The sequence below is a fragment of the Mus caroli genome, chromosome 13 (genome assembly GCF_900094665.2).
Source record: "Mus caroli chromosome 13, CAROLI_EIJ_v1.1, whole genome shotgun sequence".
Taxonomy (NCBI): domain Eukaryota; kingdom Metazoa; phylum Chordata; class Mammalia; order Rodentia; family Muridae; genus Mus; species Mus caroli.
The window spans coordinates 11,170,661-11,194,794 of record NC_034582.1 but is presented as its reverse complement, the minus strand read 5'-3'; the positions used below and the strand labels follow the sequence as shown (position 1 = coordinate 11,194,794).

At 40.6% G+C, this 24,134-nt stretch overlaps 1 protein-coding gene across 1 annotated transcript in view; it reads right to left on the bottom strand.

Moving 5' to 3' along the window:
- The window catches only part of Gli3 (GLI family zinc finger 3), a 268,239-nt gene that overhangs the window by 51,699 nt on the left and 192,406 nt on the right, over positions 1-24,134 (bottom strand). Inside the window, exons 8-10 of the mRNA XM_021180371.2 lie at positions 17,604-17,817; positions 16,789-16,902; positions 15,248-15,388 (exon numbers count right to left, since the gene is read on the bottom strand). Coding sequence (XP_021036030.1) covers positions 15,248-15,388; positions 16,789-16,902; positions 17,604-17,817 — 469 coding nt within the window. The remainder of the gene's footprint in view (positions 1-15,247; positions 15,389-16,788; positions 16,903-17,603; positions 17,818-24,134) is intronic.

Sequence of the window (24,134 nt, the reverse complement as noted above, 5' to 3'; positions counted from 1 at the left end):
CCAAGAGGCAGCCTTGAGGCTTGATAGTAAGTGCCTGTGGTTCTTGATCCTTACCTGAGTTTAGAGACCTAGTAAGGGCAGGTGTTCCCAGATTTGTATGCCCTGGAATGTCCAAGGTACTGGGTCCCAGTCTCTCTGAACTGGTTTAGGGTGGGACTCAGAGGCATCTAATCACCACTGTACTAGTGAGCATCATTTGTGACCAGGACCCTAGGGAGGACAATGCATGGAGGTGCAGGCTAGTTCAAGGATCCTGTCTCAGATAGGACCTGAGGAAACTGTGTATTCAAAATCTACAGAGCATTTCTACCATTAGCCTCTGCCAAGAAATGCCCCTGTCCAAGCTTGAGCACTAATCTAAGTCTCCTGCTGGGGGAGGAGGTATGTTGGGTAGAAAACAAACTTACCACCCTGGGCAGGTCAGCTGACAGCTCATTAGAGTTAATGCAGCATTGAGAAGAAGCCAATACTAATTACCATCTGGCACAACCTGCCTCCTTCCTCACGACAGCACAGCAGCCAAGCATGAGTTGTCAGCTGCAATGCAGATTGCACATAGGCTAGCCATGAACCTCACTAAAACCAAGCAGACAGAAAGGGCAGGAGCAGAGATACACCCTCAGACACCTGAGACTGGGAGCTCCTCATTAAGCAGAACAGAAAGCCAACTGCCATGGTCTGCATCAGGTGTGCCCAAAGACCAAGGACTGATGACTGGAAGACAGTGAAGGGTGTAAAGAAGCCAGAATCTAGAAAACTTTTCAGAGTGCAATATGGTTTAGAAGGAGAGGTGACTCCTAGTCTTTTGTATAGAACTTTGGGAAGAAGACAAATGTTCTATCAGTTCTGGCCTCCATAGTCATGGCAGCTTAACAGACAAATTCAAAGTATAAATCGTTTAATTTAAAAACTTGTTAGCTTCATTATTCCTTTACATATGCTATATGTGAGCATTCATCTGTATTCTTACATAAATTTTCAGGATTGGTCATGAGAAAATCCAAAAGGGACTAAAACTGCTTACTGTCCAGGTTAGGGTCCAAACCAGGAAATGTTAATCCAAAGAAACATGGCTCACCATGTGTTAGGGAACACATCTCTAACACTTGTAGGACCCCAGAAGTGGGCTGCCAAGTAAACAACTACCTAGTGCTGGTCAGACTTTCTCAGCATCTAGAGGTACCTGGATCCTTAATCCTAGTATTCAGGAGGCAAAGGCAGATAGAGGTCTGAGTTTGGGACCAGCCTTGGCTACATGGTGAGACTCTGCCTGGAAAAAAAAAAGTTATTTAAATCTTTCATTTCTCAATTTCTAAGATTCTGATTTTTTTCAGAGATTCCTGATGATATGAGCACATTGAATGTACAAGTGATGGTGACATCAGTTCTTTTATGATGCTCAGAAGTGTCACAGGGGTTTCGAAGGCAGTCTACAAAAAGTTCTTATCTCTAATCTACCTCAAAACAAAACTTTTATACATTCATTTTTATCCTATGATCCAGAAAAGAAAGGAGGAAAATGAAGGGCATTTAGCCATTACAGGTACACTAATAGGACCAGAGAAAGCCTAGCTCTGTCCAGAGGACAGAAAATGACAGAAGGAAATTATTAAGAAAATGAGGATAGGAAGAAATTTAGGAGGAAGAAAGGGAGGTACAAAAGGGGAGGTAGGGAAGGGTTCAGAAACAGCTCCAGTGAGTCATTACCATGCAAACGAGAAGCCGAAGAGTTCAGTCTCCAGAACCCATGTAAAAAACTCAGTGAAGTGATACTTGCTTGCAATTTCAACACTAAGGGGAAGTGATTGGTGGAACTTTGGGATCTTTTGGGATCTTACAGGTCAGCCAGCCTAGCCTAGCTGGTGGATGATATCCAAGTTTGACTTTGATGTCAGGCCTCCACACACATGCACACATGGGCATGCATCATATGAACACACAAAGGGAAAGAACAGAAATAAACGGAGAGAGAGGGCACCAAAGTGCATGCATATGCTTGTTGGATGTCTATGTGCTCAGAACTGAAACATTCCTCCCTGGAACAAAGAGGAAGGTGCATACTCAAGAACTAAGTGAAACTTAGAAAGACTCAAAGAGCCAGTGAAAGGTGTGGTATGAACATGGCCCCTTCCAAAGCTGCTAGGAAGAGACTGTCTGGCTGAGCTTTGTACTCAGATCCAAGGATGCAATCTGAGTTGCCACCCCATGTTTTTAGTGATGCCAATCTCTTTAGTCAACCATGCTCCTGCAATTACCTTTTCACCTAGACCCCTGTCAGTGAGTGGCCCCGAGAACCTCACCTGGTTATAAGATAGACTCTGCTGATTAATTGTCTTTGGTCTGTTATCAGTACTCTATCAGGGGTTAACTCTGGTTTGCCATGTCATGGCACTTGCGAAAAACCCAACATTATTATACATAGAACAGATGAGAACAAATTCAGCAGCGCTAAAGTCTAATTCTGACTGTGTTTGAATAAATACAAAAGCAAGGCTGAGGCACACTCCAATAAGAATTGTACTTTGAAAAGGAAAAGTGATAGAAAGAATTGTGTAAGACTAAATATATTATATGGAAGTCCCATAATTTGAGACTCTTACCCACACTGTAACCTCTTTTTTGAGTATTCTAAATGTATTAATTTTTGAAAGGCTCACAGGACACAACATTTAAGTTATTCAAGTTAAATCCTTGGGGTATAAGTCTGATTTCTAAAAACATTTCCAACAGAAGTTTCCATCTGTAAAGTCTAGAGTAGGGTAAATCAACATTAAAAAGTAAAGGAAAAAAGTGGAGTGGAGGTGGCTACGAGACAGGAGGAGCAGCAAACATCTCAGAGCACTGAAGTTCTTTCCCAGGCACTCGAGGGCCCTCCTGTATGAACAGCACAACCTCCTCTGCTTAACTTACTAGGAATTACTCATAATAACACAGAGGCGAATAGGAATGGAGAATCTTGAGATCAGAAGCTACTGGGGATATAATAAAACGAAACAAATGCTTGTCTCTTCCTCATTGGAACACAGGCATGTAAACAGCTTACAAGAGACTTTTTTTCAGGGCTTTGGCTTTCTTTAACACACCCAATAACTGTAAGCCAACATAAGCTTAACGTGAGCTGCTAGACTGTGTGCAGTTTTCTAGAAATTATCTGAATATGATTCAGATGGTATACTTCTGTTTCCATGATTGAGAATCACACTAGCTAGTTTAGGTGGGTATCTCATTGCCTAGTAATATAGGGCAGAGGGTCAAGTTAAAAAAACAGTTGTTAGCCAATCAAACAAACAAACAAACAAACAAGTACAGAATAACCAAGATACAGTCCACAGAACTCAAAAAGGTCAACAAGCTGATATAAAATGTGGTACATTTACACAATGGAGTACTATCAACTATAAAAACCAATGACTTCATGAAATTTGCAGGCAAGTGGATAGAACTAAAAAGTAACATCCTGAGTGAGGTAACCCAGACATAAAAGAACACACATGGTGTGTACTCTCTGATATGTGGGTATTAGCCCAAAAAAAAAAAAAAAAAGCTCGGATACCCAAGATACAACCCACAGACCACATGGAGTTTAAGATGGAAGACTGAGGCGCAGATGCATTAATTGTACATAGAATGGGAAACAAAATAATCACAGGAGGTATAGGGATGGAGGGACCTGGGAAGGAGAAAGGAGGGGAGAAGAAAAAAAAAAGGCGGTGGGCAGAAACAGGTATTGGAAGGGACAGAAGTACAGAGGGTCAGGAAATTGAATTGAAACTTGTAACAGTGGGGGATGGGGAGCTGGGGTAGCCACTAGAAAGCCCCAGACTCCAGGGAAGCAAGAGGCTCCCAGGACCCAATGGCTATGACTCTAGCCTAAATACCCAACAAAGGGGAGGCAGAACCTGCAGAGACCACCTCCAATAAATAGGCACGGCCCCCAGTTGAGGGATGGGGCCATGCAGGCATCTCAAAATTTTTAACCCAGAAATTTTCCTGTCCAAAGGAAAAAACAGAGACAAAACATGAAACAAAGATGGAAGAAAAGGCCACCCAGAGACCACCCCACCTTCGGATCCATTCCATCTTCAGACACTAAACCCTGACATTATTGCTAATGCCAAGAAGCACTTGCTGACAGGAGCCTGATGTGGCTGTCCCCTGAGCAGTTCTACCAGCACCTGACCAATACAGATGCAAATACTCACAGCCAACCATTGGATGGAGCCTGAGGACCCCAATAGCTAAGGGAAGGACTGAAGACACTGAAGGTGATTGCAACCCCTTATGAAGAACAATATCAACTTAGAGGACCACACAGAGCTCCCAGGGACTAAACTACCAACCAAAGAGTATACATGGAAGGAGCCAGGACTCCAGATACATATGTAGCAGAGGATAGCCCTATCTGGCATCAATGGGAGGGGACAGAGGTTTGATGCCCCAGCATAGGGGGATGCTAGAGGGGTGAGGTGGGAGTAGGTAAGTGGGTGGAGGAGCACCTTCATAGAGGCAAAGGGGAGCAGGGACAGGGGACATAGGATGGGGTGTGTGTGGAAGGGTAACCAGGAAATGGGATATCATTTATGAATAAAATGATTACTAAAAAAATAAATATTAATAAAAGATGGTTTGTGTATGAATGGAGAATTCATCAGCATTAAACCACCCATGATCAAGTAAGGGGACTTCTAGACTTCATTGTTCTTGGGAGGACTAAAAATTAGAGTTCATTGAGGGACACACATAAGTCTAGCTTCTGCAAGCTATAGTCATTTCTACTGACCAGAGCCTGAACTCTGCCACCCCTGGCCCCTCACACAAATTACCATTTAGAAAAAAAAATTGTCATTCTACTGTTCTATTTGTCTCCTCCCACTATATCTAATACTTTGAATACTATATTTGCATTTCTTTGATGTAGCTCAACACTGTTTTTGGAGAAGTGGCCATGGTGGATGTATTGAGATTTATGCTGAATGATGTCTGGAAACTCATAGATGGCAGCATCGATACAGGTGCCTTACAATTAACCTGGCCCACTGCCCAGACTGTGTGGCCCAGGGAGGTAAACTGGAAAATACATCTCAGAGGCTAATGACCCTGGAAGTATCGCCACCCAAAAAGCAGGAGCCAACACAGGGTGATTAAAAATTGCCATTTATTTGGCAGTTCTTAGAGGTAATTCCCACTGTGAGGGCTATTGCCAAAAATAATTGAAAATAAAAAACTTGCTTCAATATATTCATAACTTCACATTAGTCAAACATTTGAAACACTTATGTTTATCTCGACCAATTACATCAAGATAAACTGTTTGGAGCGATATGAAGAAATATTAATGGGTCGATTGGAGGAATGAAGCACTGATATAGGCCATGGCACATATAAGCCTTGCAAACTTTATTCTACATTAAAACAATCAAAACCAAACCCCAAACAAACAAACAAAACAGACACAGCAACCACATATTACATAAATCAATTTAAATAAAATACCCAGAATAAATATTCATAGAAATAGAAAGTATATTCTGTGTTTTTAGGGGCTAAGGAGAGTGGGACAAGAGGTCCCTGGTAGATACACCCATCTTGGGGGTGTGCTGATAACATGGTGGACATCAATAGTTGTGATGGGTGCCTAATATTTGAATATATGTAAGGTCTGAACTGAGCCCAGCAGTGGGCAAGGCAGTGGGCACTGTTCTCTCTTACTCCAGTCTTCACACATTCCCAGCTGAACGTCTAAGTTAAATGAGAGAGTCATAAAATATCAGCAATAGCAAAATGTTTTGTAACCTGAAATTATCAAAAATTAATTCAAGGTAAAACATAATGAATCTCAAGTGTTTCTGACAGTGGTCATCCAAATCCCGTCATGAGATTTTACTGCAGCCTTGGTTCTGAGCACAGCACATGGCCATACCACCCCACACAGTGTACATACCACCTTTTCTCATATGGTGAGTATAGAACATTACAAATTAGATACATGCAAAAGTTTCTTCCTATACAAATAGAATGGTTTATTTCTAAATAGCAAAAACTTTCAGAATATTTTTCTACTATCATTCTCAGTAAATTTCTATTAGCTTTGTAATATTTATTATGCTAGAATATTTGATTTTTTAAAATCCTGTTTAAATTGCTAACTCAAATTGCATACAAATATCACTAAGTAAATTTGGCTTTGGATTAGGCAGAATTTCCAACAATGTCTAAGTCGCCCCTGAACAAAACTTAAGTCATTCTGTTCTATAGGGTTATGCAAAGTAGAATTCTCATGAATGATGATTAAAGATTCAAAATATCAAATGTTGAAGACATTCTACATCCTTTAAGTTTCAAATATTCAGCAAACTGAATTTATCATGCAAATAAATATCTATCTCATCAGCATGCAAATTTGCTTCCTTGTTTAGTAAATGATAAAATTATATGTGTATCAAGGGATTGTCTTAATATAAATTTATGATTTCCTGTGAGTACGTATTGATTTCTATACTTAGTTTACATACCTATATACCTATATGAATTTTTTTTCCTGGTCGAAGGGGGTAGAAAAAGCAAGTTTAAGTAGCTCCCATGCTACCCCTGAGAACACAGCAGCCAGGTTTCTGCCCCGGCCGGTCCTCGTCTGGCTCCTCCTCCCCCTCTTCCAGCAGTCACCCTGCTTGTGCTTCAAGCAGAAAGGATAAACCTAATGAGTCCAAATGTCAGCACAATATAAATTACGGCAAAGGGGGAAAGGCAACAACTTGATGCATGGCTGAAGATCTGAAAGAGGAATGTCCACCATTGTTTGTGATTATGGATCACATCACAATCTAATAGCAATTTTTATTTAATCAATAATTTCCATGCTGGACAGACAGCCCTGTTACAGAGAATCGACAAACAGGTACTGATAGCGACAAGCCTCGTTATTAATCTTTCCTCTGCAGGCTTATCAGCCAAACTACTGTAAAAGGCACCACCAAGATGGATATTAGAAACCACCTTTTTCCCCACCCCCACTTTCATTTCTTTCTTCCTCTCTTAGGACATTCTGTGTAGTGCAGACTCTACATTTATTTGCGTAACCCCGGGCATGAGTGGCATAAAAAGGCAGTTCACATAAGCAATTTCACAATCTGTAGACCTAGACCATTGCTTAGGGTTAGCCATTATAGGCTAATAAATCATACTTTCTCTTTGAGTTGTCAATCGCCAACAAAACCTTTGTACAAGCACTGGCATCTGTAATTCCGTAAAGGCTTTTCATCTTGAAATAAGATGCTCTGCACTGATAACAGAATAATCCCCTCCTGATCAAGAAAAATAAAATCAAATCTGCATTTTACCAATTAAAGCTGCTGCCAGAAGCCAAATGGCTCAGCACTGAGACTCCGCTGAAGTTTATCTCTGCTAAACACAAGGAGGAGTACCATTAGGCTGTGTTTCCTTTGTGCCTTGACTACTTTACCTTGCTATGGAAGCTGTGCTGAGCACGGTGTGAGAGCCACAAGGAAGACCCGTTTCTCATAAGCCAGGGCCACTTTGCTGTGTGTCATGTCCTGCTCTCTAGAATATGGGAGCACCACTTTGTATCAAACAAAAAGCAAGGTGGCATATAGGGAGATGATGTGTCATTAAGAGACATAAACAAAGTCCTGTGCAGTAACATAAGACTTTTGGAGAACTCAAGGCTCTAAGTGCAAACTGGAAAATAAAGTGCACCACGAAGAGAAACATTGAACAATGAAATAAATAAATAATCCTCATAAACCCCTACTGACACTGAAGACGTGACTCGAGATAGGAGGTAGCTTCTGGAAGTTCAACAAATGTCATTCTCTCTTCCAATCCCTGATAAACCAATCTCAAACCAAACCAAAACAGAATCTCAAGATCCCTAAGTAATAAGCACAAACCAAAGATGAGGACTTAGTTCGTGTGTAAAACCAGCTTTCTGGTGACTTTTTTTGACTGCCACTTGTAACAACCATATTAGCTGCCTGGAATTGTGAAATATCTCTAAACTAAGATTTTACAAGGAATTTTAAATAGTCCCTTCTGTAGGCACTACTTCTGACTCCACAACCTTGGCTGCTTCAGTGCAGGGACAGCTACCAAGGCTTTGCAAAGCTCATTTCAACTCAAGACTTTCTTCCTCCAACAACCCCTTCCCCTTGTTCCTTGGTCTCAACTCCCGCTCCTACTCTCCCACTCCTTATGAAGAATGATGCTTGCCACTCTTTGCCCAAGATGCATATAATAAACCATTCTGGCATTGTATTCCTAAACCAAGGAACCCAGCCTCTTAGTGCATTAGGAATATGTATGGGTAAAATGGGTAACACTCCACTGTGAACTCCTTCCTGCTATTCTAACATAGAACACTAACCACCTTACTACTTCAGTCTTTCCCTGTTTGAGTTGACTTGTTGTTTGTTCAAGACAATGTTTATATCGTATCTCTACAAGACCTTTCATTTATTCCTTAGCACCTCTGCTTTCTTTCCCTAACTTCCTGAGCTTATGTGCATAGTACTTCAAAATAATCTGCCCTGTGGTCTTACCCGAAAACTCAGAAACTAAGGTGAGTATGTCAGTCTCAGCTCTCCAGGTCTGACACTCATGTAGCCTTTTCCTTCTAGAGACTACTTACAATTTGCAGTGGTCACCAGGGGGTAGAATATGTTTGTGGGAAGGATCCTATACCGGGAGCATGTGATACTGAATTAGTGGACTACTTATTATTTCTATTTAATGAAACACAAATGAAAGATTTCCTTGGCCTCGCCATTCAGTTTACTTGAGTTTATTAACTCTAACTCCAATAGATTCAATTTCCTTGTCTGAATAAACACTACTACCCAAAGTACTTGAACTAGTCCACCTTATCCAAAACTCCCAAACAAAGTCAAACTAGAAAATGAACAAAATAAGTTAAATACTACGACAGCTTTAAAGATGAGAAATGGGAATTAAGCTGTAGGTAATGGAAGAAATCAAGTTGGGGCAGATTTAGGAACAACATCTCTACCATCTCTACCATCTATCTGCAGTTCTTAGAATTGCCTCCTGTGACCTGGAAAGGTAGGGGAGGAGCAGACTGGTTGAAGGTTAAGGCCTTGTCCTATATATAGTCTTTTGAGGATAAGGCTCTTACATTTTCTTGCTGACATTAATTGTTGTAGAAAAGAATAACTCATTGATGGCAGTATTTGGCTAACCTCAGAAAAACATAAATGTCCCTGAATCTTCAAAGTCTTTACAATAGAAATGGCTTCCTGTTCCTAGAACTGGCTTATGTCAAAGCAGGCACATGATCTCCAACCTCACTTGCAGAGATTTCAGAGGCTGGAGTCTAAGCAACTTCCTTGGGTCTGCAGGAAAAAAATGAGTTGGGCATTTTTCACAGAGAAGAAAGGCTCGGCTGGCAATGGGTCATGCTGAAGACTAGTGAGTGATCAACCTTGCTAAAAGTGTAATTTCCAAGAAGCTCTGCCAGTGTATACACAGATACTACACCTCACCCCTCAGCAGCCCACATGTAGATTTTGTTATCTTTGGTTCTTCTTCTTCTTTTTTTTTTTGCCAGAGATTAAAAAACAAAAACAAACAACAGGTCAGCCATCCTTCCTGCTTAATCCTAACATTCCAAAGTAGGAATAACTTTTATCAACACTGTAAGTGGAAGGGTACAAATAGCGGCCACTTTGTGTTTCAGGGTACAGCTGATAATATATAGAGAAAATTCTGGTTATCCCAGTTGGGGGATGAGGTGTTACAGGCATTCAGTGGGAAGAATGCTTTTCAACATCTTACAGCAGGTAGGATAGTGTCTGCAGCAGACAATGATTGCTGTACCTTAAGGAGAGCCTTGAAGAGCATTCCAGAACCCTGGAACCCACAGAGAGCCTCTAAAGGTTAGCAGCACACAGGTACTAAGAGGTAGGGGCCTAAAGCCCATTCAGCTTCTCTGAGGAGGCTTTGGGAACTGGGGGTTGGTTCCACAACTTTTAGATCCTAATTTCATGCTGGTATCCCTACCTGGAGACCACCTAAGAGCCATCTAAAGCAGGCTTCTTCACTGCTATAACAACTTTGAAATAGCACTATATTTTTCTCTTTTATAAGAAGAATCACTAACATTATATTGAAAGCAATTTTTATGATACGTGAAACTAACAGTTTTATGTTGTTGAAGCTATATTTCCCAACAGGGTGGATCAGTTTTTAAGAGTCCAAGCAGCCTGTTTAATGAGCCCATGCCAGTGCTGGGACCGAGTAGGATGTGGCACTCCCTCGCTCATATAGTCCAAGTCTAGCAACAATTAATATAAGAAGAGCCTTAGAATGCACACAGGAACCCCAAGACCAACAGATTCATCGCTCTGTCCTCCCCAACTCAGCCTTCAAAAAACACACAAGAGGTGGAATTGCCTCATTTAGACTCGATGTCTGTTTCTCACAGGGTCCACTGAATGTGATCTCTGCTTGGCCTTGGACATCTGGGACAGTATTTATTTTCACGACTCTTTCACACTCTGATAAGTGAGAAAATAATGTCTGAAAGGGTCAAGTGGTGTCTGGGACAGCATTCTGAATCAGGGCTGGGGTGAGGCTGCTACTGAGAATCTAGTTGGGGCTTGGGGTTGCTTTAACACACACAGCCCTCATTCCCTGCTCCTTCAACACAATCTCTTAGATATATTTAGATGTAAATGCTTTCTGCAGGTGAAATTTAGACAAGAGCTTCACAAAAAACACGACCCTTAAGGCAAAAATCATTGCAGAGTGACTTTGATGTTTGTCGTTTTTATTCTATAGTTTACATGCCTCATTTCCAAATAATTAGAATAGGAAAACGAACTAGCAACTACAGGTAGAAGGAAATAAGATCAAAATCTCTACTTGCTCGTTTTAAATTTTAGACATGAAACCAATCCATCCCTACCTCACATCTGAGACCATTCTCACATCTTAAACCCAATTTTCTATTAGGTAAAGATGTTCAATGCAACTTAGTACAGTGATAAAAGTTAGACAAGGGACATGAAATGCAAATTTAGGATTAGGGATTTACTATGAAAACAATATATTCACATCAAACATTCCTGTGTGTTTATAGATACAATTATACACCTGAACCTCTGATATTAAAATGAAAGCTCTTGATTTTTATGCTGCAAATGGACAGAATTTGTTTCTAATCAGCAGCAAAAGTGATTAGGAGAGAACTTTAGCATGCTTTTGAAGATCAAAATTTGCAGCATATAAAAGCATTTGTAATCCAGGTAGGTGGTTAATCATTCTACAAAAAGAAAAAAAAAGTGACACCATGCTTTAAAGATGCAGAAGGAGGATCACATTTACTGAAATGCCACCCAGCTGAAGTCATATGTTATTATAAATCCATTTCCTGTCTGAAGTTCAGTTTTAAGATACCGTGACCATCCATCGTTGCCAAGGCACCGCCATCCTGGGGCATGTTCCTAGAAATTACGTTGGAGAACAAAACTGCTAAGAACTATTTTTACTTTCTGTAGACTGTTGGGAAAGACCTTGTATGTATTAATCACTAAACAAGACTACAGGAGATTTGTTTAAAGGCAGTGTTTTAAGTGTTTGTGGATCTGTTGAAGAGTGACAGTGTCATAGTTGAAGCTGGACAAGGTGAACAGTGACTGCTCTGATTTTCTTCTTTCGGATTTCAACAATGATGCTTACAAGCACAGGGAGCCAAGGGAGCAGTGCTAAGGCCACTCTAAAATGTACACTTTGACATAAACTCAGTGTCACTGACCACTGAATCCTTCAGGTTTCAGAGAATGCAAGACAACCTTGAGCTTCACGCTATGAGGATTTCGATTGTCTCCACCACCAAAAGTCAAGGGTAGAGTCACTTTTAGGACAAAATTCGAAGAAAGAAGCTGAGCTGAGCAAAGTCTAGAAGGTAGGTGGAGCCTCTTTCCATGACACAGGCTGAGTTAAGTAAGAAACAGTAAAGGCTGGGGCAAATACTCCGGGAACTGACACAGCCCAACTTCAGAAGCACATTTACACACAGGTCCTCTGTAACATAATGCACAACAGTAGAATCTGGCAAATTCAAACCTGAACAGAAATGTGGGATTTCAGCTTACCCTGAAACATCACAATATGTGTCTTTCAGAAATCAGGTTTGGATCTTGACAAATTTATCAGAAATACAATCAATCAATCAAAAGTACTTGTAATTAACTTTTTACTACATATTCTTCTTGTGCTTTTGTTGCTTTCTATTTTAACCGGTACCAAGAAAGAGTCAAAATATAACAAAATCCTGGTGAACAGAAATACATGTACATTTTCCTAGTTTCTGGTAATAAAAGTAAATTTGTTGAAAATTTAATACTAACTTAAGAGCAACTAGGACCAGCTACAATTATCTTGCTGTGAGATAAAGTTAATTATGAATCACTGTGATAACAGATCCTGGCTGCAGCACATCTAGAATAACATCCATTTGGGAAAGGAAAGGTGCTTTAAATAAAAAGGAAGAGGAGGAAAGGCCATATTCTGTGTATCTGTTCAGATGTAATAGAGGAGGTAATCTTTCCCCTAGAACACGGCACGCACTGCACTAGAAGGGAGAGTACTGGCAGGGAAAGTCAGCCAGTTCCTAATTCCCTTCTTCAACTTTGCGATTTGCTAATGTGAAACACATGTCTCTCTTTTGCACCAACTTCAAATAGCTCTGGAATTCCAACCTTGCAGCTCAGCGACTGAAGCAGAACAAGGGGAGAACTTGTCAGGATTTAAGGGCTTTCAGCAAAGCCCTTCAATTGCAGCCAGCACCCTATTCCACGGCAGGATATCAATTATAGATAGTGACTTGCTTTAGCAGGCAGTCGGGACTGTCAGACACTAGATAGACAACCATGAAGAATCATGAATCTTTCTATTAACTGTAAGAGGGGGGAAAGAATGGGTCATGGCTATAAATAAGGCAGAGCAGCAGAATGGTTTAACACCTTGCCGCTTGGTTGTATGTGGCATGAAAATCCAACTAATAAGAAAATGTCTGCACTCTAAGGAAGGTGGCAAAAACCAAAACAGTTAAGGCTTCCATCTTTCCTTAAAAACTGGTATATATTCCATCTCTCACCAAAGTAATTAGGTAGACTTGAAATACCTGTTACTTTAATAAAAAAAAAAAAAAACAAAACAAAAAAACCAACCAAACAAAAAAAAAAACAAAGCACCTATTTTACCCAGGATCACCACTATTGCATCCAGCAGCACCCAGGGCAGGACAGCATAGCACATAGCATGGGCAGTGTACAAGCAACTGAATTGCACACGTGTGGAATTTCTACCCTTCAGATGGGAACCACAGGTTTTGCAAGCTATAATGTTTAACTCACTTAATTCAGTTGGCTTACTCTTGTAATTCAGTTTAGACTAAAATTAAGGTCATAAAGGTACCACACTGGGTCGTGACTAAACCCAGAGACATCAATCTCCTCTCTGTGATTTAGAATCTTAACAAACTGCTGTATGTGTGCTGTCATGAGTGAAGATGGGCTCCACTTAACTGTCAACACCATGGTCATTCAACTGGTAGCATCAGCACCCTTCTCACAGAAATGATTCAAATCTACTGAGACATTACAGGAATCTTGGCATTGAGATTATATAAAATAACTACAATAGCCACTGCCTTTACAATGCTTTTACAACATAAAAAAGGGGAAAAACCCCTAAACCCAACAGGTCTTGGTATCAGTTAGGTAGTGATAAGGTTCAGGTGCTACCCTAGCCCTCATCCTCACTGGTAATGTTCCTGGCATATGGTACTCTTTGAGAATACTTCCTCATGGGAAAGGCGATCTAACTTCTCCTCTTAGTATTACAAGGCCTTTGTGCTTTCCATTAAAGCAGTCAGCACAAATAAAGAGTCATTAAGCCAGACTTAGCCTAAAATTAGTCCTCGAATAAAACCAAAGAGGAAGGAAAAGAAAAAAAAAACCATCAAATTTCATGTGTGGAAAAACCTGAAAATACACATTAATTAAAAACATTTGACTTACTTTTTTGGCTGTACTTGAGAAATCTATATTTCTATTTACACATATACAAAGAGGCATGATTTAAAGAGAAGTGAGGTCCTGCTGGTAAGAGGTGAAATCTAACATTCTGTATATCAAGTTTTTCGTAATCTGGTGTGCTAGACTTGACACAATCACTACAGTAGCAGTTCTCAACTTGTAGGGCACAAGCCCTTTGTGGGGTTGCACGTCAGATATTTACATTACAATTCATAACAATAGAAAAATTACAGTTATGAGACAGCAACAAAATGATTTTGTGGTTGGGGAGATTATGGCAACATGAAGAAAGCGTTCACAGCATTAGGAAGATTGAGAACCACTGCACTATAGAGATGCTCAATCATAAGAAACTGTCCTATTTGGTACAATCATCCTTAGGGCCGTAACAGGGCACTGCGCTTCTGTAGAGATGTCATCTCAGCCTATATCTTCTTATTCCAGACACTCTAAATGCCATGTCAGTTGATCCTGGTCTTATATGGCTAGAATGCTCCACTGGCATCTGAGTTTGTGCCAAGCATGACTAAGACACAGCAAAGGAGCTATGGGTATTCATCAGAAATAACACTCGAGAGTGAGGAAAAGATATCTGGCCTTGGTTTGGTAAGAGAAGGAATGGTGTCATAACGTGACTACTGTGGGGTTTCCATCATTAAACACAATTGTTTCCATGCAAGCTTTAATCCACAATGTTGCCTTCAGGTCAAAAATAAAGTGCTACATTGCTACATACAATAATAGGAGGCTCCTTAAACGTTGAGGTCTGTAAAAGGACCCATCTGTTTTTGTAATATTTTTATATTGTTACTGAGTCCTGGAAGGGGAATCAAACTTAGTTAAAAGGTTAATAATAATTCATGTCCAGCTTACTATTACTCAATAACCATCAAAGCCTCTAACTCAAAATAGTGTTTTCTGGCTTACAGGATCAGAGTCATTACGCTCTCTATTGAAGACTTTATTGAATTTTACACTAAGCTTTAGCTGACTGAACAGGTCAAGCACCATGGCTCAGGGTTTCCTTTATTCTCAGAAAATCATAAAGCCCCCTCCAGTTCTCAGTGCTGCCAGCTAAGAAACTTGACTCCGCGCAGGGTCAGAGCCGCTGCCCTCATGCAAAGGTCGCTGATTTGGGAAGCTGCGTCCGTCCCTGCACAGCAGCCACTTACATGCACAAGCTGATCTTGGGTGTCGAACTCTCTGGTGCAGCCTTCCCAGTGGCAGTTTGTCTCGTAGATGACTTCAGGCTCCTGCTTGCTTTCATCTTTGTCCGCTTCCTCCTTGACTAGGGTTGTTCCTTCCGGCTGTTCCTGGGAGGGTGAAGGCAAGAAACAGAGAGAAAATCAGGCAGGGTGGAAAAGAAAGAAAAAAGCTGAAACCAGGCCCTGCTCCAGAGACTAGGAACAAAACTGACATCTTAAAACAAACAAACAACAAAATAAACAAATAAAAAATCCAAGGCAAAAATTAAATAACAACAAACCCCATAAAAGTAGCAAATTTTACTTACTATTCCAAACTGTCCCTATTTTGTTTGGTTGTTTTGATTGTCTTCGATCGCTTTATTTATTGTTATATCTTATAATGCAGGCGAATGGCACTGACATACTTTTAGTTATTTCCCCTGATGTGAGAGGTACTTTGTAGGCTTTTCTGTTAGGGATCAAGCCTTCTTGGTTTAATATCAGGTCTTCAGGGAAATGTTTGTCTGATTCATGGTTGAGGCCATGGAAAGAACATCGGATGCTCTGGACAGGCTTTCCTAGTCCTCACCAACAGCTTCTTAGTAAATGCAATGCAAGCAATCTCCAGGATTCTACCAGGATTCTAGGCACTAGCTACACAGACAGATCTGAGCACTGATGCAGGCTAACATGATAAACTGTTACACCATGGTGTAAGCAGCAACACTGTCTGTTCTCCAGCAAACTATGACGAGGATTGTTTCAGAACTCGCTCCTTATCATAACCTCATTCGGTCTTCAAAATTCTCATGGAGGGACCCATTGCCTTACTTCAGTAAGGACTGGGTTGAGCCATACTGATGATAGCAAAGTTATGATTGCATGGACCTTTAGACTCTCACTAAGCTCTGACTTGAGGGAAACAGCACTGATTAAACCTGTCAAGTCAGGCTCAAGAACATAAGAAATGGCAATCTGGATATACCCTACATGTTCTTTAGCAGAGGCAGAAATAAGTGATCAGCAATACCGTCCTGAATCTATTCGGGGGGACTTGAGTCTCTTCTGATTCTCTGAGCTTTTTGACCAAGTACAAAGTAGCAAAATAAGAAAAATGGAGAACATAATCAATGAAGGGGACATCATAAACTCTGCTGAGCTTAAGCATGAGGCCAGAAACTCAGGAATTTAGGGTCAAGGTCAGTGATGAGAAGCCTCATCATACCTATGAACAGAAACAGAGGAGTCTAACCAAACACTCTCTGGACTATGCTGGCTCAAACTTCTAAGCCATCTCACCTATGAAGAACACATATCCCCACATAACATCATTCACTGCAAGTATTTGGTTTTGAATTAGAGAAATGAATTTAGTTGATCCCTAATGGGGTCATTTTCAAACACATGGCCAATGTCAAGAATACAGTAGGTAGGAAAATGTTGTGTATAAATCGAGAGGACAAGGAACTGATCCAAAATCACTATGAGAGAAGAAAAGGCTCTTCTGTAAAGCCTGGTTGTCATACCTGCTGGCCCCGTGATCCTGGGCTGGGGAGGTCTTCATCAGGCTTGATCTTGGACCGCTTATTATGCATAGGGTCACCAGTGCTGCTCACTGCAGACTCGCTTGTGGGCTTGCTCTGCTGGTCATATTTGTAGAAAAAAATCAGGCTTGGGTTAATAAATGGGACTCAAGTAAAAAAAAATGTCTGAAAACAAACAAGCTTGTTTGATACTCTAACAAGGATTCTGTTGACACCAGTCACCCATGGGAGAGTCCAGATGAGACATTCTTCACTTCTGACTCACGAGTCACTTGTGGCTTGTGAAAGCTTGAAGAAGAGAGGAAGTGCCCTAGACTTCAACAAGCTAAACTTATTCCCGAAAATGTTGAGTTCGGGTGGGAGATCAGAAGAAACTATGAGTGAAGTTCCTCAATTATAGCATCTAGATTTTTTTCCTTAAATAATACTAGGCTGGCAAAAGAGTAGAGAGACTGGTATTTTATGTTTGCTATAGAGGGTCATATTGTGCCCAGTAGTAGCCTGGTTACAGGAAAGGGAGTGGACAGTGGCTGAGAGTCCACACACATAGACCATCAATAGAAGATGAAGTTTATAGATCACTAGAGTAGGGCTTTATCAGCTAGCCTACTTTTAATCATAAGCTAACGGCTCTGATAGAAGATGCCCTGGATCACATTCATCTAAATTGAATACACCCTTAGAGAAAATTCAAGATGCCATATGAAGCCTTAACAATGATGGACCCTGTGACCCTAACAACCAGCATGACGATAAGGCCTCTGTGGACCAAGCTGAAGCAAGGCTGCACCTCTCACCTGTGAGGACTCAGAAGGGCCAGAGCTGACCTGGACGGGGTTCAGAACTGTCGGAATCCCAGGGATAGGTCTCTGTGTTGGAAATGTTGGAGCAGGGTGGATGAGAGGAGGGCTATGTCCAAATGCAGAGCCTAAGCTTTGCTGTCGGCTTAGGATCTGTTGATGCATGTGAAGAGACACAGGAGCGGAAGGGTAGGTGAAGCTCAACGCAGGGCTATAGAGGAAGATGAGAAAGAAAATGATCACTTCTGCTGACACCAGACACTATCACAAACTAAGAATATTTATAGCTTTATCTGAAGCCACCCAAATCACACCAGGTCTGTCTGTTCTGATGAGAGAAAGTTAGGAACAATCACTGCCAAGAGTTTTGAATACTTCCAAGAAAAAACAGAGCATGAAGATCAGACATATGTGCACATCTGCCCAGATCACAATCCTGATGGAAGATTCTAGAAAGTGGAAATAAGGGGCATCGACTCAATAATAACTATTTATTGCAATAACAAACTTTATAGAAAAAAGAGAATGTGTGACTACATGCTTTATACTTCTCAGTGCTCTGGGCTCCACTTGTTCCTGTGCATGGAGCAATTTCTTTAATCTTAGCTCACACCGATCGCTTTCATATGTCTCCAGATCTTATTACAAGAGGAAAGAAAATCAATTGGTTAAATGTGTTTTGAACACCATGCTTGTCATATCACTCATTTGTTTGTAAAGATGGAAAGCTTGGTTCATCCAGAATACCACCTAAAGAATTTCCATCAGTGCCGTCTGGTTACAGACGCTGATGGATTAAGCTCTCCCCACTGAAATCAGTGATCAATGGGCTTTGATGGAGGAATATTCCAGTGGGAGAGCTCAGCTCCTTCCTCCAGCACACCAGCATTAAGTGTCCATTACAACCCATTATGCATGTTAATGCCTGTCACCACTTTATTTTGCTACATCGTTTCCAGGTCACAGTCTGTTCCCAGGAAGTGCTACCTTTATCTCAAGATACTCAGGCCAGTGGCCAATGTCCAAATGTTTTCTGTGAGCACAGTTTAGGAATCAAATCCTCTAAAAGCAATGACAGACTGTGGAGGACTTTCCAGTGGCATACAAATACATGGAGAACTAATAACTATCCATGGAAAATTCTATTCTATAAAAAATTATTGATAATAAATGTACTGCATACACACACACAAAACTATAATGTTAGCCAGAAAGAACCAGTGTTTCTCATATTAAAGGTAGAACATATGCAAATTTCCAATCTGGTGGGTTAATTACTATTGCTGCTAAGCACATTAACTGAGAATAAAATAATTACAATAACAAAATTCAAACCATTTCAACAACTTTCAGTAATAATTCCAGAGATATACTCCTTTCATTAACACACTTTACATTTTTGTCTATTTGACTATAACCCATAAAAGGGCGGCTTCAATAAGAATTCATTACTATTATTCCTATAGAGAGTTTCCTGTTACAATAGCTTGCCCATTTAAAAGTGAATACCATTAAGAACACCCTAAGAGAAATCCAGCAGGCTTTGAGGGTCTTGCCTTTCATTTTACATTGTATTTCCTTAATAAAGGAAAGCAGAAACATGGTAAAAACTGTGCCTGTTCACAGTAAGTTAGAATAAGTAGTGATATCTATTCTACAGTGCTATACTTTCTGCCTGTATTTCTGTAAGCAACCATGAAGGATTACAGCAACACTCACCTAAGGTAGCTGTGTGGATGATTGATAGGGCATTAATCAAAAGATGCATATCTACCTCAGAATTTGTTCACAAGCTTTCTTCTAATAGCTGATTTCATGTTCACTGAGCTCTGTGCCAGTTTGTCCAATTTATTTTTCAGTGTACAAGCCATTCATCAAAACCCACACTGATTTAACACCTCCACCTCCTTTGGGTGAATGGGTATTACCAAGTGTAAGTACCTTATTCTACTCATTAAAGAAATAAAACCCGAAGACCCCACTTCAGGAATAATTAGATCGTCAACAGACCCTGCATTAACCTCTATACAATTTTCAGTTTCTCACGGGCCTGAACTATTCAGCAGGCTGAAGGAAGGAAACTTAGGAAGAGGCCACTGATACTTTAAACTGCAAGTGACATCAGATTTGGGGCCTTAAAAATAAGAGTAGATGTTTGCGAATCATGACTACTAACGAGCAGTACTTCACAAAGTAGAGCAGAACTTCCTGTGTTCCCTACTCAGATCCCTTTGCCTCTAGAATTAAGCATGAAGCTGTGAGCTCCTGCCTTTCCTGGCTCTTCCATGCTTTTAGAGGCTGCTCACATTCCCTGGCTCCAGTTGCCATCTCACTCTGGATCTCCCTTTTGACTGATTTTCTGGCATTCTCTCACAGGACTCTGGTCATTAATTTAGTAGCACAGATAACTCAAACTAAAATCAAGATCTTCAGCTTAACCACACCTGCATATAAGGTAACTTGTTCATAGGTTCAAGGGTTTCGAACATGGGCATCTTTGGGGGCTATTATTCTGCCCATCATACCTAGGATGCCATCAAAAAGAAGGGAGGGAGGGAGGGAGGGAGGAAGGGAGGGAGGGAGGGAAACCCAAAGACAAAAGCTGTATTGAGAAAAAGTATTGCTCTGAAAACTACAGACAGCATATGTACCAAACAGTATTAAGGCATCAAAGCTAACATTTAACTTCGCTTCTCACAATATGGTAGCACAACAGAGGCTTTGTTGATTACAAAGGACAAAATTAGAAAGAAGAGGTTAATTACGCTTAAAGAAGCCCTTGCAAAATACTGCATATATTCATTCTATAATTCTTTACAAAGTATCAATATTACTGAAATTTCTTATAGAACCCAGGACCACCTGCCCAGGACTGTTGCCATCCATAGTGGGCTGGGCCCACCCAGATCATCATTGATTTTAAAAAAAAATAGCCAACCTCATGGAGGCAATTCCTCAACAGAGATTCCTTCTTTCCAGGTTAACTCACAGTGGCACAAAATCTCCAACACAAACACTTGTAAAAGCTAGGCACTAGAATTCCTTGACACTGGCTGGATCACCAGCATAACTAACAGAAGCACCAGCTGGTCTTTACTTTTCCAAGAGTAAAAGGGTAGAAAATGTGGCTTTTAGATGTTGACTAATCAGCACCAATGTATGGTTACTGGAGTGTTTGTTTAACAGGGCCTTGGACCCATGGCTACCATGCAGAATCCTGAGCACAGCTGGGTCAGAACTGCTCACTCAGTCAGGTCCCCCTCTCTCACACTTCTATGTGAACAGCAGCTCATTTTCCCAAAGACTTAAAAACAAGACTTTCAAGGCAGAAAGATGGTTCAGTAGTTAAGAGCACTCACTGCTCTTACAGAGGACTGGGACTAAGTACTTAGCCTCACATGGTAGCTCAAAACTATCATTTTAATTCCAGGGAATCTGCTATCCTCTTTTGGCCTCAGTGGGCACCAAGCACACATGTGATGCACATACATGTATGCAGGCAAACACTCATATATACAATTTAAAAAAACTAAATAAGATTTTCAAAATCTGAGACAAATTTCTAGCATGTATGTATATTTTATCAACAAAATTTTTAAATCAAGATTTTTTTACAATGTTCAGTTCAGTGATAGAGTGCATGCTTAGCACGTTGGGAAGCCTTAGGTTCAATTTGCATTCTCCCCGCCCCCCAAAAATTGGGGCTGTTTCTTCATATTGTGGTAAATAATACAGCAGTTTCCTGTATGGAAGTCTGTTAGAATCTCACCAACTGTCCCCAACTGGGTAAAATTGGAGATGTTAGCCAAAAGAAGATACATAAAACAATTAAATGACAGTTAATTAACTGTCATTAGTTATATACAATGCATCTCATTCGTTAATTCCAGAAATTTGAACTGAGTATTTTCTATCTACATGTCTCGCTATTTGTAGCTAGGAGGCTACTTATTAATTATAATCAATTTGGTAAAACTTAAAATGTAGTCATGTTATTACACACATTATTTGTCACATCAATAAGTTATGAGTCCACACACATACACACACCCAAACAGACAACAGACACACACATACTCCCTTTGAGCAGTCAGTAAATCACATTTCTGTTTATTTCTTACAACAACAGATTAATATATAAGTGGGACACTGAAAGTTCATACTGTAGAAATAAATTATTAAACATTTATTCAACTTTACTATTAACAGTATTTACTTTAACTATTAACATTTCAAAATCATCATATTCAAATCACATGGAAAACTCCCATGAAAATAGCCTACATGAAGACCCGAAAATGTATTTTTATTTATTTATTTATTTTTATTTTTTTGGTTTTTCGAGACAGGGTTTCTCTNCTGGCTGTCCTGGAACTCACTTTGTAGACCAGGCTGGCCTCGAACTCAGAAATCCGCCTGCCTCTGCCTCCCGAGTGCTGGGATTAAAGGCGTGCGCCAGCGGGCGGTAGGAAAAGTGATGCTAAATTTCTTAATAATTGTGCTATCAATAAGGCCACAGGCTTTGGACTGATGCAGGCCTTTCTACTGGAAGAAATGATTGATTTTTACATGAAAATGAAAGCAAGGAGGAAGCTACAGAACTCAGCCACTGGATGGGAACTGGTAAAAGTTGGAGTATAGTACAGTCATGTGAAATAATATACTGAAAACTCATTTGCGTGTTAACTAATAAAAAAAGCAGTGTTTTCCCTGAAAAAACAGTTTTTCCTTATAGTAACCACATAATTGCCCATCCCTATGTATATAAAATGGTGGCCAGAGGTGTTCTTCTTTCTTTCTTGTGTCAAACCACCACAAACCTGGGGTTACGGGCAGCCAGGCAGTTAAGTATGCCACACCTTTGATCTATGAGGATGCAGCAGAAAGCCTCCTAAGTTTCTGAGTTCATCTCTGAAATCTCTCAGTGATTGAGAGTGAGTTGAACAGAGTTGGTTAGGAAGGTGGCTAATGAGAGAACGAGGTTACACATGAGAGCCCCGAAGTGGAAGGTAAAAAGACACAGCAAGTCTCAGAGGCACCGTTCCTAAATCCAGTGGATTGTGTCAACAATAGCTGGAGTCTAAGGGAATGCCTTGCTTTAGATGTAAACTCTACTTTCCTTAATGACTATCAATAAATACATATTTCCTAATTTGCCATGCCAGTTAATTCTTAGAAGTGAAGTGGGTGTATTTTTTGAGACAGGGTCTCAAAGTTCTTTATGTAGATCAGGTTGGACTGATCTCACAGAGATCCACCCCAGAGTCTGAGGATTAAAAATGTGGGCACTTGGTTCAGGTCAAAACATTCTGAACAGGAACAGAGTCCTACTATAAACTGGGACACGGATAAGCCCAGATCTCTAAAGGCAGAAGAACGTAAGGGCTGCACTTGCTTTCTGGCTTCTGCCCTCCTAAATCTTTTGCGCATGAACCAGATACGTCTTGGATGTAAAATGAAGCAGCATGGGGATAGCAGGCAGCACAACTTGAAAACTGACCTTAGAGGAACTGCCTTCTAATCACCCCAGATTTCCGAGTCACGCTTTGGGCTCTGGACTAATAAGGTCATTTACTAGACAACAGCTGCCTTTCAAAGAACAATCTTTCCAGTTTTGCAGGGAATGGCCTCACAGCTTCTATTAAATTCATATGAATATATATAGACATACATATGCACCCATGTGGTTATACTTGAGAACAAACAAAATAAAAATTTCTACTTCCATCCATAAAAATTCCTACGGCACATTTAATAGAAAAGGCAGTTAAGCCTCAGAAGGAAAGAAGAAAGAGGTACAAATGCACACACTCAAAATGAATGTGTCCTAACCTTTATATTCTGGTATGCATACTCGGAGTAGCCCTAGAGAACGTGTACTAGGCTTTCTATTGTGAATATGATGTAGAAAACTAAGAAGGTACTTGCCACCAAGCAGCCATGAATAGAAATAGCAATGGCCTACTGTATGGTAAGAGTCACTCACAAGCTTCAAGGCAGTGAATGGGCTGAGCATGGACACACAGTTAGGAAAGTCCTGTTCATATGAGCCGCATCAGCCACTATTACTTCTCTCATGGGAGTGGTATTTCCCAGGACTGTTTTAGCTGTGTTTCAGCCACTCAAGGGTTTCAGAGGAAGTTCATCCTCATGAACAGGACCTGGTGAACAGAAGGAAGATCAGAGGACCCACCAGACTGACACTCTGGTGGTTACATGCCTGTGACAGCCCACCTCTGAGCACATCTTCGCAGCCTTAGTATTAAACAGCCTCCTCAAAGCTTTCCGTTGGTCTTATGGCATCAGTCACAGACATTGCAAAAGCGAGCTCTGTCAATGTCCCCAAACTTGCACCCTAGCTGACTTGCTGGTAGCTTACTGTCTTCTAGTCTTCTGGTCCAGTGCTGTTTGTTCAAATGCCCTGCTCTTCCCTTCATTCGAGCTATCTGCTTATCACTGTTCTTAGGTGGTCACAGAAAGCATTGCCTATGGTGCTTCCTGTTATCTTACAGGTCTCAGCTTCCTGCG